Source organism: Bombus vosnesenskii, unplaced genomic scaffold (genome assembly GCF_011952255.1).
Source record: "Bombus vosnesenskii isolate JDL3184/JDL3185 unplaced genomic scaffold, Bvos_JDL3184-5_v1.1 scf7180000013272, whole genome shotgun sequence".
NCBI lineage: Eukaryota > Metazoa > Arthropoda > Insecta > Hymenoptera > Apidae > Bombus > Bombus vosnesenskii.
The window spans coordinates 5407228-5423362 of record NW_022882930.1 but is presented as its reverse complement, the minus strand read 5'-3'; the positions used below and the strand labels follow the sequence as shown (position 1 = coordinate 5423362).

The window sequence follows — 16135 nt, the reverse complement described above, 5'->3', positions numbered from 1 at the left end:
CCTTGGGTCGTGTTCTCTCTGCAAATTCCTTGTTGATAACGATGATTTACCGCGTCTGGACTCCCGCCGCGATCTTATTAGCCTCATTATAATGATCGCCCCGCGAGACAATGTGCCGACGATGTATCTACACGGGACGGGGACGGGGACGTTGATCAATTGGCGAGTTTATTGCGAAATAATTGCGTAGCCATGCTGCTCCGTGCGTTTTCGCGACTCTGATATATTATTCTCGTTCGTCGAGCAGCTTATCGGCGCAGCAGGGAGGAAAGCTCGCAAGCTTGAAACTCGCGCCGCGATTTATATTTCGCGTTACGTGCGGCTGGGTTAATTGTTATCAGGCTGGTTGAGCTTGTGCTCCGTGAAGGTAGCTGCTAGAGATAGGCTGGTGTTTCGTGTGCTTTCCGCTGTGGGGCAAATTACGAGACGTATTCAAGGCAGGTTTTTATAATTCACCTCCCCTCTCCGCCCCACTGACTAAAATTCGTGACTACGAATTTCATGCAATTTTCCTAACTCACGAGATAACGAGGTTGGAATAACATCGTAGAATTTGGTGAAAATCCTATTATTCTGAGATTAGAATTAGCGTTTATCTAAAATCACTGGTTATATTTTTAAAAGATAGAGGCTGCGCAAGTAAAATTAGGTTGAGTATAGAATCTCAACAAGATACGAACGACAGAAGAATGTAAGAGCTCTCCTTTAATAGTTGGCACTCTGTCGACTAATCGAAATCAATATACGGAAATACGAGGTAACACGGGCCAAGAGCAAACAAGAAGCCACTGCCAGCAACTTGGAACGAGGATCGACACCCCATAAGATCCGCAGACGCACAAATTGCCTTCCATCAACGTATCTGTCTATCCCGTGTCTCTCCGTTCCTCGAACACCATAGACTTGTCGTTAAAAACTACTTCTCCACGGCAAATTGCCAGCATTTAGCCACCACGACTCAATGGCTTTATTCTTCGTAGTTAGTTGAACCTCGAAGACGTATAAGAACAAAGGGTTTCTCCAAATCCGCTCGTAACGCGTTTCGCGCAGGTATTCCGGAATATCCGGTTTTCTTAGGCCGCCGCCGCAACAATTGCGAATTCCACCTCTGTTTCGTTTAATCTCACCGCGAATATTAAGGTAACCAGGCTCGCATTTATAATCGCGTAGCGTTTTCCGTGGTGTTTGGTGTTAAGCGGCCGCGCGAAGACAATAAGAGGAAACGCGGTTGCTTTATGTTGCTGGCGGTTTTGTGTTAAGGGAAGCTAGGGAGATCGATAGCGTTTAATACGTCGTGTGCTCGAATAAGGGGAACCGCCCAAGTGTGAGACGCGAAACGAATGCGAATGTATTTAATTTCTCGTTTGGTTTCGTTGGCGGGTAGCTGACGTTAATCGAGGATTAATTATTTCTGGCTTTTAACCGGGCAAAGAGTATTCTGCACTAACTACGGTAGCGATATATACAGTCAGTCGCGAAAGTCACACGCTTATCGAATTCTCTGTACCTGACTTACCCGAGAAATTGAAAACGCACTTTGTCACGCAATTATTTATATCGCGTTACGTATCGATACAATTATCGTTAACGCGTTTCCACAAAATTGAAACAAGCTGAAATATAAGGGAAATATATGCAACCCTGGACACCTAGAAAGATAAGGTAGATGTAACATTTCTTTTCGTCTACAAATATTTGCTAAAGGATCAAGACTTTTACGGGGAGTCTTAACCCCGTGTTTATTGATTTTTTCTTCAATAAAATTTGAAAACGGCAGAGCAGTAGAACGTTATCCGGCTCTGTATCCAGCGGAACTTTGTGTGCTTACGGTGGATGTGACAAATGTGACTGGATTGTAAAAAGATACAAATTCTTGTGCGAACTGATACGAAAGTAGAGTATCTTCGATTTAGCGTACGATTTTTCCATAATTTTAAAAAATAAGAACGCGACAGCTTGTTACAAACCTAATTGTATTTTTGGCTGAAAAAAGGATTAACTTTAGATGTTTATAAAAATTTTAGCGATTAAGATATCAAAAAGATTGTGCGCCACATTGTAGATATAGATGTAATAAAGATTTCGAGTTAATCGGATGAAGAGTTTGAAAGATCGAAAAACATTGTTTCGAGAAAAGCGCGTTTAAGGTTTTAGGTTAATCTTTCTCTACAATAAAAGAACGCACTCGTGTTCGGTGTTATAACCAAGCCATTTTTTAGAATTTCAAAATACCATTTTAACACGGTATTCTATACGTACGGAGCTTTAAAAAAACGCAGAAGAAAGTTTCGATTTTTTGAAGTCGACGTGGTTGCACATTGAAAAAATGAAACATTTGACTCACGAAAATTTTCCAAGTAAAATTACGTTAGAAATTGCAAAACGTTTGATTTTATCTGTACCTTAAAATGTCTTATATTTGATGGGACGTACACGGACTTTCGTAAGTGACTGTAGGTCGTAGAAAAATCGTGTCAGTCGTCGACTAACGAGTTCGTAACGTAGCGTGAAATAAGCGAGAAATTAGTTTTCAAGTAATACGCGTTTAATTTTGAATAGCGTTTTCGTCTCTGAATCGATTGCAAACAGCGATCCACGACGAAGAATCGAGAAAGTCCAATTTTGCCGTAAATTTTCGAATACCTTACGCGTCTCAAATATCGAATTCTCCTTAACGGGGAAATATTTCTTCCCACTTTATAATCTTGGTAACCCGAAGAAAATATTCGAGAACATTTCCAGTCCCTTACGTAAGATGCTCCGCTGCATGAAACTTTAAAGTAGGTTATCAGGTAATCTCGTTGCTTTCTATTCATATTCCATTGTTTCTTCGATATCTGGCGAAAAGGGCGACGAAAGTTTCCACGTAACTTGCTCCCTGATCGCTTTCCATCCCAGTTCTTTCCCGTTCCACCGCCTGTTTCGAAACTTTCTTTTACAGAGGGATCGATGAAACGGTGGGAAAGTCGTGTCATTAATTTTTCCGTCTGTTTCCTCGGAGCGGCAGGGTCGAACAAACAGGCAAATATTTTTCCTAACGCGTCGCCTCTACCCCCTTTCCTCGTTGCTTCGGCGAACGAGACTTCCGCTTAGTTCTCTTTGAAGCGGCGAATAAAAGTTGCAGCTGCAATTTGCAGGGGCCGATATCGTTCGTCGAACGCGATTCGCTTTGTTAAACGAATCGTTCCAGTTCGTTCGAGTTCATCGCAATAATCAACCAAGTTCTTTCCATTTCAATCGAGATATCTTTAATTATTTTGTCGGTTTCTCGTTAACCGTTTGGTTAACATTGGATCTCTTTTCAATGATCGAGACGCGCGAGACACGGACTTTCCTTGACGGATAAATCATGAGAATTAAAGGGTACGGAGTTTAGGTCGTTTTGCTCTCGCGGATTTCCCGGGCAAACTACCCCATTTTGTCACGGTCTGTCGATAGCAGCTCGTCTGATAAAAACATCCCCTGTCTTTCGTGCACCGAACGATTTCATCATGGATCTCGTAAAACGGTGACGCTCGTTACTGTCCTCCATATTTTCGAAAATTTATTTCCCACGTTTTTACGTAGTCGTTCGTTTTAAATCGAACGATTCTTCGAATCCTCTTTTCCTTCCGGCCATCTTTTATCCTTTTATATATCTCTCTCTCTCTCTCTTTTTTTATCGTATTTCTATTTCTCTATCAATTCCAATTGCAATTACGAATTCTATCTTCCGATAGTTAGGTAGTTGCAAATTTCGTAATTTCTTTCGAAATCTTTTTCGAAACCCGAATGCCATCGAACGGTATAAGAAGCGAGATTTTTAGCGTCGTGTTTGTAAAACGAATCGTATAAAATATTTCGCGTCCGATCAAGTAGATTTCGTTTGTTCCGCGAACGAACACATTGTGTTTCCACGATTCCATTAACATCGGCGTCGCACGATCAGAGGCTCGTACGGTCTACTCTGCCAAGGGTTAAATCGCGTGGAACCCGTGCCACCAGCTCGGAATTATTTACAGCAAATGGCGGAACGATGTCGCGTGGTCATCGCGCCGGCGGCTTGTCGCCTCGATTAATCTATGACATTTCCGATTTTGGTGCCATTATTGAAGGAGTTGGAAATTGAACGATATAGGACACCAGATGTTATATGGCGAATTATTGTCGTTTATAACTGAAGTGGAAGACGAAAAGGCAATTATTCGACAAGACGCTGTTTATATAATACAATCGCCACTAGAGAAGAGTGGTTCCAAAATTTTGGAATGGAATTATCAATGGCCAACATTGACCTCTTTACGATCAGGAAAATCCAGCTATAGAAGGTGTCTTTGAGCTTAAAAAAGAATAAAATCCGCGTGGGTGGATATTCAAAACGGAGCTTTAAACAAGTTAGTGGATAGCGTACTTAATAAATTAGTGGGAGTAACCAATAGTAACAAAACTAACATTGAGTTTATATTTTTTCACATGGCAAACCACAAGTTTGAAAGGAAATTTAATTGCTTCCAGACTTGAGAGAAAGAAAATTTGTGTTTGTTGTATCTGTCGGAGATGTAGGGACATCGGACCTTTCTTTTGGAATTTTCGGAAGATCTTTGGTCTAAACTATTTATCATAGCTGTACTTAAATAATAGAACCTAGAAGTAGTTGTTGCGATACGATCTGATTACGTTTGCCCGAGATTTGTGACAGTGGGCTTGGGCTCGAGGTGACACAACTGGTCGCCGAACGTAGCCACGGTCACGGGATGAACGTTTTTACTTAACAGTAGAAGTACCAATATCGAGGGGCACACGCTGTATTAACAAACAAGCTCCGGACAGGAGCAATGACGGCTCTACGCGGGTCTGCCTGGTAACGGCGCCTGGAATTTTGTCGATATCCCCGGTCAATATGCAATTGACAAATGTGATCGTATCAGTCTTTTATTCTGGTGATCACCTTGGAGAGTTTACACACAACGTCTAGTCAGTCAGTCAGAAAGATACCGTGCGACGCAGCTAACGTCACTTTGTGTTTCAAAACATACTCAATTGTACAAAGAGTTTTCCCGTTGACCGTGGATTCGTTTGAACCTAAGAACATTGTCTTTACATTAAGAGTGTCTAATTGAATCATTGAACAACTAGGATGACTTGTCCTAATAAAGATACGCAACGCGCCCCTAAGACCAACGCCAACCCGACAAACCCGACATATCTTTAGTTTTGCTTTATAGTATAATACGAAACTATACAAACGGTTCTGTCAATTCTCGTTTTATTACGAAAAATCTAAAAATAGGGTTGAATTTATAATTATTCACGACACTGTATGTATATAGAAAATAGAATACATAGAATAGAAAAGAAGAGAAAAGTAGACGCAGAAGTTTAGGCTGACAATAAATAATTACAGTATAGATCCAAAAGTGTGTCTAAAGGATACTGACGATTGACCAAACATGTCGATATCACGATAGGCAGAGTCAGTCGTTGGTCTTAGATATTTAATGGATAGACAATCGATTTATATAGTTAAAATATCCGTATGTAACAAGGAATAATTCTTAAGCGTCTTGGTACGTTCAGAGACAATAACTGAATGGTTTCAACAAAAGATATGATCTCTGACTATTTTACTTGAAACATATTGTAGTAGGGGGGCTCTGGATAATTAAGAAGGTCTGCTTGACCTTAAATTATTCTGGCGTGGTACTATAACGTGAATAATAAGTTTTATCGTACGTTTGATTCTAGCTGAATCTAATGTTTAAATCTTAGAGGATACTGTCTTTTTAACCTGCGGATCTGATCCGTCGTGTCAAGTAATTGAGTAACTAGTGGGTTTCAGTGATTGTTAATTCTTATGTTATGTCTATTAATGAATTTGCATATCTCTTCTTTAACTGTGGGTATCTTAAGGTCGCGATATATTGGACGAATGACGACTGCGTGTATCGTACTTGATTTTGTGTTGGTGTGATATTGAAATGAATCATACCGTTAGCAAACCTACTAGCACACTAATATCCTATTTCCTGTAATATTTTTATCTTTACTCACGAATACGACATCGAACGTTATTCCTTTATCGCTCATTGTTCAAAGATTTCAATTACTAAGAATTTCATCGTACGTAGTCGTGAGAGTGGAAAAGGACTTGCGAAATGGACATTACGTTTCGCAGCAAGTTTGGCAAATATACGTTTTCTTGCCGTGAAAGGGTAACGTTTGCGCGACGCGAAACTCGATTATAGTCGAACGTAACGAAACGAGTGGGCCGCGAGAGTCGGGATAAACAAATACAGAGGAAAAATAACGGAGATTGGAGAAAAGGGTCTAACGAAGCAGAAACTCTTTGGAGTCTGCTGCAATCACGATAGAAAGGGAGGACGGTCGCGTTTTGAGTTGCTGGCTTTGAAACGAGGTTCGATCGCGGCCTCCGCAGGAACAATGAGAGGATCGGTTACCGCATTCAGCCGTCGTGACAATGAGTCGACCGAAATGTTCGTGGCATGGAAAAGGTCGAAAGAGGTGCGATATCTGCCCCGGGGACCGTTCTCCTCCGTGAAAACCGACGAATCTCCGACTAATTATTGTTTCGATTCGGTGAAAAAGGCCGAAGGTCGCGAGTCTTTTCGTCATTCAGTCTCTACGTGGCGAGAATCAATTGGAATCTCTGGGACCTGGACGATTGTCTGGTTCGTTTCAAACGAATTCGATTCGATCGTTAAAATTCTGAATGCGCGTATACGACGACAATGTTCTTGGTATCCATCCGTAGTTTTAGTAGTTCTCGTTTATACGAGTGGCGATATTTCATTCTCGCGAGCTAACTCGATTCTATTGGAAGACCGAGGAGCGCTTTAAAGTAGAAGCAACTGTAAGTGCAACGTTAATCTCGAACGTTAAACTGGTTCTGCTACTTAGATCCCGACGAGGCTTTTAAAGGGATTTAATGCCTCGGATTCTCGAGAATTTTCATTCTTGCAAGTTAATTCGATTCAGTGCAAGAGCCGGAAATTTCTTTATAACGATCTTAATCCTAACTCCGCTGTCATTTAACCTTGCTACGATCATTGAATTTTTACGCTCCAATCTTATTCCGGTAAACGCTTTTAACGTTTTAAGAGAACGTTGGAAAAAATTGCGATACAGAATCACCGTACAACGGTGACATCGTCGTTTATATTCTTTCGTATTTTGCTGAAACTTGATATATCTTTCAACGCAATAGAAAAGTACGATTGGCTCGGGATAACGTGACAAAAGGACGCAGAAAAGTCAAAGTTAAATCGTCCATGTCGTCCCCTTTCGTACGAAATAACTTTTCCTTAATTTTTTACCGTATTTTATTACGACGTAATTGTATCGTACGACGAGACACGCAACAGTTATCCAAAGTTTCGTCGGTGAAACTTGAGGAGCCGCAGGCGTCGCGAGAGAAAGCTCGATCACGGTCTAACTCGATTTTCAGTCGGGTCTGATCGCTTCCGGCGGCGTTTAACTCGATCCACTGTGGGGGACACGCGACTTGGTGGAAGTCAGCGAACAAAAGTAGGGACACGGTTAGAGGTTAGCTTCGTGTATTCGATCGAAAGCTTGGTTACTCACGAGAACATTGTCGTGGTTCGTCGCTGCCGTCGCCGCAGTCGTCGACGACGTTGCACACCTTGTTGAGGGCGACACAGCGCCCGTTGTTGCATTGGAACTCGCTTTGTCGACAGGAAAGCACCGTCGTCGCCATTAGAACGCAGACGAACACCGGCCAGTGCGTGTCTGAAACATGGCAAATTAGTGTTTTTTAAAATAATGCACGTCGATCAAAGGGAATATTTTTTTTTTATTTGGAAAACTTTTACATTCAATTCTCATTGAGAATTATAATTAAATTATTCTGGCGTGGCACTATGTCGTGTTTAAAAAGTGTTTATCGTATGTTTGATTCTGGTTGAATCTAATGCTTAAATCTAAGGGGTAATGTCTTTTTAAGCTGCGGATCTGATCCGTCGTGTCAAGTAATTGAGTAATTAGTGGGTTTTGGTGGTTGTTAATTCTTATGTTATGTCTATTAATGAATTTGCATATTTCTTCTTTAACTGTGGGTATCTTAAGGTCGCGATGCATTGTTTCGTTGGTAACATACCAAGGTGCATCTATTAAGGATCTTAGAGTTTTCGATTGGAATCGTTGAAGAATTTCTATGTTGGAATTACTCGCTGTTCCCCATAGTTGGATCCCATAGGTCCAAACAGGTTTTAATATGGCCTTATATAGCATTATTTTACTCTGCACGATTAAGTTGGAACGTCTGTCAACAAAGCAAATATCGCAATGAGAAATCAGAAGAGTCAGAGAATTGCGAATTCCGTGGAGATTCTCGTTCTTCTTTAACTTTCTTACTTTTTAAACTCGAAACTTTGGAATAAACTTTTACGGCGATCTCTTTGGCTTTATTTTACCGCTTTGGAATGCTGGTATTTCCTTGGATTAGAAAATTAACTCTCTCTTTCTTTCTCGTGAGAGAATTTTCCGTCGAATTACTCTTTTTAGAGAAAATTCTCCAATTTTTGTCTGCTCTCTGTGAAATTTATATGTCTCCGTTATCGATCTGTAAAGTCCTCAGTGATGAAAGTTTGAAGGAACTTAGTTCTGAGAGAGAAGAAAAGTGAAAGAATGGAATATTTACGTTAGCATTTTTAGATGAACTTAACGTTGCTTGCGTAGCACGCAGTGTTTCAAACGGCGAGAATCGAAACGGTTGTTTACGTGACAGAGGAAATACCGGTTGGCAAGCAAACAAACGCATTCGTCTTGGCAGTTGCGGTGGAAAACGCGTGAAATTTATCATTCGTCCGTGACACGTGTTCGCCTCTCTCTGTCAAACATCTCTCGGTCGAATCTCGAATTGATTTAACCGGTTTGTAACGTTGGTACTTGAAGATGTCGAAGGAGGGAATAAGACGAACGATTTGTCCGTTTGATCGACAGCGAAATGGATGCCGAATGATTTATTCTTCAGGGAATTCCACGTCTGCGGGATTCCATTGAGTCGTCGGTCGTCCGAAAATAGACGGGCGTCTTAGGTTTCAAGAAAATGTCTGGAAAAATTGGAGAATTCAAGGCGTATCGGGTTTCACCTCGGATAGAAGTAAAGTAAAAGTTCTTTCGAAAGTTTTCCTTTTAAACGGTTAATACATCGGCTTGTCCGCGTTCTTATTACAAATCTTTATGAAACAACGAAACGTTCTAACGATTATACTGCTCTTTGTTGAATACGAGAGAGAATTTAGAAGAGAAAACAGGTTATATTTTTTTAACGAGATAACGTTGAATGTTCATCTTGTTATTGTTTCTTCCGATTTGTACAAAATTTATTCGAAAGACGCACACGCGAAACGAGATACTCTAAAAACTCGTGGAGTTTATTTAACACGTTGACTGTCACGCGTGTTTTCAAAGAAATCTCCGTCAGGCCACGCGTACAGCAGTACCGAGCGTTCTCTGCTAGGTGCTCCCATCGATATTTTAGTAATGCGAATCGCTCAAGCGGTGGTCTCAAGAATGATCTTTCGTTTCGTTTGTTCGCAACGTTAAAACCACTAGCTGTTGTCGAATATAACGAAGGAAAGCGTGGTATAGATTATTCCGACCAAATGGTTTCTTATGCCACCACGATTAGAAAAGGAATCAAATGGTACGGAAAACTTGGCATTCGATTCTTTCTAGGAATTTCTGTTGTAAACGCTTTGACGGTTTACAAAATTGCAACAAGGAAAAATATAAACATTAGAATATTTAGACGATTATTAGTTGCAAAATTATCAGGGCTGTCTGAAAATACAAAAAATCCTTGTCTTCGACGGAGTCGGCATAATATCACCGTTCGGAAAAACGATTCCGGAAGAAGCATTAGACGCGCGTGCAAACTATGTTACGCGAATAAAAGACGTCGAATGGGCCGAACAAAGACACGAAAGAATTTGAAGAAAACGACAACTTATTGTCCAAATTGTCCCGACCAACCTCAGCTATGTATAGAATGCTTTAAAGTTTTACATTCTAAATAATTTTTTTGATAAACCATTTTCGTATTTTTATTTTATAACAATTCAACTATTATTACAATTAATTATTAATTAACAATGTATTATTATGGAATATCTTTTCAAATACCTACGACGATCCCTCGCAGGTAGTCAAATAAGCGACATCCGAATATGGGTTAGGCGGCCTGACCAGAAACTTTGCTGACACCCGAATACGGGTGTCGTGGCGGTCAACGTGTTAAAGGAATTCAATTCGGTGGATGAAACGATAGATGGCGCAAAGTCTATTTATCGTCAAATCTTTCTTAACTTTCGCTACGGCTATCCCAAGTAACCCGATACTAGATACGTACGAAGTAAGAGATTATAGAAGAAAGTTTTCGTGGATCAACGACTATAGTTGTCGTTTCCCGACGAAACGATCCTGGCTCGAATTTTGTCTAGCACACGGATTTCCATTTTACTCGGAATTCAATCTTCACAGTGTCTTTTTCTTTTATTTGCCATAGGATTTTTGCTTTCTATTTTGCCAACGTGGGAAAGAGCAAGTAGCGGAAGCAGGTCAAGCTTTTGGAGAGTGTGTTTCGTGGAATTAGAGGAGCAAGCGGAAGTGGAGGGAAGGAGGGGAATCGATAAGGAACGGATATCGAGGCACGTCCTCTCGATTTCCGGCATTGGCTGAACGCGACGACGTCGTCGATCCTACCAGGTCCATATACCCTCGGACCTTATCCAGCAGACGCTCGTTTTCTCCCCGACTTCTGACTACCTGGTCACGTATCCGGTATCCACGCTTCTTCACGTACGGAGAACTCGTCGAATTAATTCCCAGTAGCTTGTTACCAAGTCCCCCTTCCCATCGAAAAAATCTGGGTTGCCCTATCTTTTTAGAAAGCTCGTAACGTCGTTCGACGTTCTTTCTTTCCGCTCGTTCGTTAACGAAGGTTCGTCAGTCGTATGAACCAAATCCTCGAAATTGTAAATCGTTTATTAAACTTCGGACCGAGGTTTCTCTTTTTATTACAGTAACTCGCGAAAGTATTCGAACGTTTATTGACCTGTTACGTACGTACCGTGTACGTGTACGTTTTATATGCTGTACGAAACATTTTTCGATATTTCACTGGTGTGGTTATGAGATTCGGCTAGCACGATTATATCGATGAAGTTGGAAGGTCGTCTGAAAATTTCGATAGAAATTAAACACTCATGAACCGATGAATCTCGATATTCAGTAGCACCATTTTCAATACTTGTTACTCGTTTAATAATTGTTCACTCTGTGTGATGGTTTCTTGTTAAACGTATGTTTGCAGTAAATATTTTGTAATTTGTTCGATCGCTTTAAAATTCATCAGTACAATTGTAACGGCACTCGACAACAAGGACTTTCCAACAGTTTCGTCGATACAAAGCATATCACCGAAGCGTAAGTGCCGACAGGTTCAATGAGCCATCGATATCCTTACGGTCCTTCCGACCAACACTTGGAGGAAGGCGTACGTTTTCTTCTTTTTTTTTTAATTTAATTGTTTACATTCACAATTTGTCCGATTTGGACATTTGATAGAATTTTTTGCCTGTTTGATTATCATGTGGGTGGCTACCCCCAGCGGGGTACCATCTTTGTGTTCGTTAGGTTATATCCATTGTGTAAGGCGTACGTGGCAACGATTGCAGACGCCTAACGAACGCGTGGTAGTGAAGATATTGAGAGGCGACAAAAAAGAAACGAATCGGATTGAGAAAACAGTTGAGTCGTGACCGAGAAACGAGACTGAGCAGTCGAAATCGAGAGTTGGACGTAAAGAGTCGAAAACGAGAATTGTTAACGAATATATACTATTGAAAAAAAGCCCAGTATTTCTTTTTCACCCTACACGTCCTACAGAAACCACCCGAGTCTCGTTACGATGCTGATGAAATTTAAAAATGCACAGCACATACTTTCGTTCCGATACTTTTGGGTCAGTGCGTATCGCCTTGTTGAGAACGATTGCCTTGAATTTTGTAAAAGACAAGCAAGAAAGATATTGTCTCGATGGAGTCTTGAATCGAAATTAAAATTAACAGACAGCGACAAAGAGAAAGTCTGGAGAAGTTTCGCCAAGAGTAATTTGCATGAAAGTTAGCGCGAAGGATCCCATCCTCGGAATCCTTGGTAGTTTCTGGAAAAAAAGTAGAATACACCGGCGGAAGAGTCTGTCTCGCGGAGTTTTTCGAATATCTTCTGTGAATTTTCCACTCGCTCGAGCGGCGCAACGTTGGGAAAACACATAAAGAAGTTGGCGGAACGCTAGGTTCATCGATAAACTTCAAGGTGGTCGACGCAAGAAACGCGAAAATCTGATAAAATTTATCGACCTCGATACTGGATCGTTCGATTTCCTCGTAAAGTTCATTTTTATAGTCGCATCGTTGGGCGTTAAACGTTGTCTCGTGCCACCGTAAAACGACACTTTATTAGTTCGTCGATGTCGATTTACAATTTTTTTGTTCGGGTATAAGCGTTTGGCGTCTATCGTCTCTTGCCTTCGATAGTACTCGATGAACTTTGACTGTTGCTAGACAGTTCGTTTTCATCGTCGTTTTCTTCTTTAGATTCTGTAATTGTGTTTGTTACATGGCAGAATTTTTATAGCGCAGTTACGCAATCGAAGCGAAGGTATTCGTAATTTCTGTCGAAGTGACAGTAAAAAAAAAAAAAAAAAAAAAAAGAAAAACTCTACATGATCTGTTTAGTCTTCTCGTTTTTTTGTAATAAATTAATTTGCATGGAAAAGAGAAAGGCGGCTGGCAAATGTACTTGTGAAGGCATTGACAAATTAATTTTCAGATATTTACGACAAGAGTTAGAAAAATATTAAGCGATAATTGTTTGTAGGGATGTAGAGTTTTAGGGAGGGTGTTGAAGTGGTCACCACTTCTAAGAAAACTCTACATCTGGTCTTTTTTAGTTTTCTCAAACACCAAAGCCATGGACAGCGTGTAGACAAAAGACTGCGACGAAGACAGACCATAAACAGTAGATAGGCGACGTTGGCTTCAGGTTTTCACTTATTGGGTAACAGCTAGCGTGCGGGTCTGGACCAGCTCAAATTGTATTCTTACTTCTAATTGCACTTCTATTTAAATATATTTTCTGCCTTACAATTTATCCACGAGTTTTCTCCGTTTACACATCGAATAACCTCAACAATTTCTAAGCAGAATTTTCGATTCTTTCTATTTAGAATCCTCGAGCTATCGATGACAATACTGCGATTCGTTCTTAGTGCCTTGTGATTTGCGTTTACCAAATCACGCGAAATCTTTAAAGATAATATTTATGTCCTATATGTAGGAAGACGAACGCGAGAAATGTAACTGTTCCGTTGTCTGAAAATTGCTCTATTCGAAAATGCAAATGTCTCTCGAGCAGTTGGAATAATCGATGTTCCACTGTATTTGGAAAGTACTCGTATTTCGTATTATCGTACGAATGAAATAATCATGAACGAGGAAGCCGAATTACGCGTATAGTCGCGTACATCCGAGAACAGCTTTTATTAAATAGTCAGTGTTGGACTTGGCGCGCGACTTTCGAAGTGTTCTCCCATCGATAAAGCGGTTTCTCTACCATCGATATTCGAATCGAGTGTAGAAGCGGTAAAGGCGGATTTCAGTTTTCAACGTTCTAGAAGCAACGGAACGTGCAATTTCTTTCCGAGTAGCTGGCAGCCGGCAGCCACTCGGAGGAAAACGCGAAGAGGAAAAAAAAGGAGAAAGAACGAGAGCATGGGCGAGGGACGAAAATCGAGAATTCAGAGGCCAATTATTCGGTCCGCTCGAACAGCACGCGGAAAATTAAACGGTTCGAGGGCACTGGAAATAAATACTTCGGCTCTTTCGCGCCACCTACTCTTTTCGAGGGTGCTGGGAAAATCACGAGTATCGAGGAGACTTTTGAAAAAGGAAAAAAAAAGAAGGAAAAGGACGAGAGAAAAACATTTTCACCTCCGATGCGCCCTTTACGATCGCGAAGATTAACTCGGTCGAGATACGGGTTACATTTTTTTTTTTTTTTTTTAGAAAAATTCGAAGCTTCTACCGAGTGGTTATTTTTAATATAAATATTAAAAATTATAAAAATAATAAGTAGTAGTTTTTTGTAACAAGGGATTGGTGAATCATTCCATCATAGATGCGTTCCATTAGCAGGCTCTGAGCTGAGCTGTTTCTCGCAATCCTCTTATGGCAGGAATATTTTTGTTTTTCTCATCGCACGGATCTTCGATACAATTTTGTTGGTTTTCATGGCAACAAAACACGTTGATCTCTTTGTTATCTGTAAAATCTTTCTTTCGAATCTTATGTTTTCAATAATCAAACCCATCGACGATCGAAGTTCCACGATTCGATGAATAAGAACGTTATCAGAAGCGCGAAATGAACCACAGATCAGGAACGTGGAATAAGAAAATAAGAGAAGAAATATTCAACGGAAAACGGTGATTTTCAACTTTAAATTTTTGTAGATCGCATCTTTAAATTTAAAGAAGCTAAATGATGCAGCTTGGCAAGTTCTTTACGAGCAATTTTCCTAAAACAGCTCCTCGACGAAAGCCCACGACAAACTTGATTATTAATTTATTCGCTGACTTGCCAGGAAATCATTAAGAGGCATCGTGCTCGCCTTTATCCTGTTTGCTGATCCTTTATTCATCAGCGAGCTAGCTGTTGTCTGGGTGCTCGAAAACCGCGAGCGGAAGGGGATACGGACGAGAGATCGCGAAGAAGCGGAGAACGAACCAGATCAGAAGCAGCTGCGTGATTTTTCAAAGTGGATCTATCGACCGATAATCCGCGTTTTCCATTTATCTGTACGACAGGCATCGAGACAATAGAACCGTGACATTTTTCGTAACAAACGGTAACAAAGTGTGATCGGCCCCGTAAACAATCGATCGGTCAGATATTCAATTTTTATGCGTTTGTCGCTTTCAGTTGCAAATCCTTTCGGCGAAAGAGCTGTCGAAAATATTGTAACAGTAGGTTTCGAGAGCGTTTCCACTCATTCGTCACTTTTTTGCTTTTCAACTCGAAGAGACAGTTACATTGGTGGTTTGCCTTTCGAAACATCCACGGGAAGTCGGCTAATTTTTAACCGAACATTGGCGAAATGTCCAACCTGATGGAGTTTCGAACGTATACAGCCGGCCAAGAAAGTCTACACACACACCTATCGACTTTTCTCTACTTGTCTTGTCAAAGAAACGCGCTTTGGCACGGAATTACTTTTAACGCGTTATATGAAAGGATTTATCCCGTAAATAAATAAATAAATGAATGAATAGATGAAATAAATAGGTGAACTTCGTGTATTAGGTTGTCTGAAAAGTTTCTTTCGTTTTATGAGGAAATAATAGACGCACAATGTTTTTTCTTTTATATTATTTTGTCGAATTACGTACGATCCATTTTGTTCTGTCGAGATAAACACCGCGACATTTCACAGACTCGGTTTCACGTTTCTACGAAGGTGCATTGTTGTAAAAAAACACGTTTGTGAAAGAGAGACTAATAGATACAACAGGCGTGTGTGATTTTTGTAGCACATTTCCTTTTATTTCCTTTTACTTTTTTCTTCTTAATACAAGTGAAAGTGAGTAGATTATTATTTCGACGTTTTAACACTGTGTTTTTGAGACGTCAAACAGCTGCGTAGAGCTAACGTTTTTTCCATCATGTTCTACATTTAAGAGGCGTTTGTAGACTTTTACGATCTACCGTACCCGCCTCTTCTTTACAAAGCTTACACGAGTCTGTTACGATACGAATAAATACGATCTCCTCAATTTTATAGTATATAAATCGTTTCCCTCGCGCCACGTATTTAATAAAAATCTCTGTCACCAATTGTTTTGGTAGACATATTCGAATTCCCGGCACGTTCGTATCGAATCGTTTTGCATTTCGTTTTCAGCGAGGAAGAAGTTGGAAACTCGAGATGGATCGATCGAAAATGGACGAGATGGTGGAATACGCGTCATAAATAGAACACGAGCGTCGCGTGGCTCGTAGCCGACGGTGAACTAAACCGATTAAGCGGAACCGTGATCCCGTCAGCTGTTCCGAGC

At 40.6% G+C, this 16135-nt stretch overlaps 1 protein-coding gene across 5 annotated transcripts in view; it reads right to left on the bottom strand.

Moving 5' to 3' along the window:
* The window catches only part of LOC117231225, a 182190-nt gene that overhangs the window by 43432 nt on the left and 122623 nt on the right, over positions 1–16135 (bottom strand). For all 5 annotated transcript variants that reach the window (XM_033489448.1, XM_033489450.1, XM_033489449.1 and 2 more), the window contains one exon: positions 7582–7746. In XM_033489448.1, coding sequence (XP_033345339.1) covers positions 7582–7746 — 165 coding nt within the window. The remainder of the gene's footprint in view (positions 1–7581; positions 7747–16135) is intronic.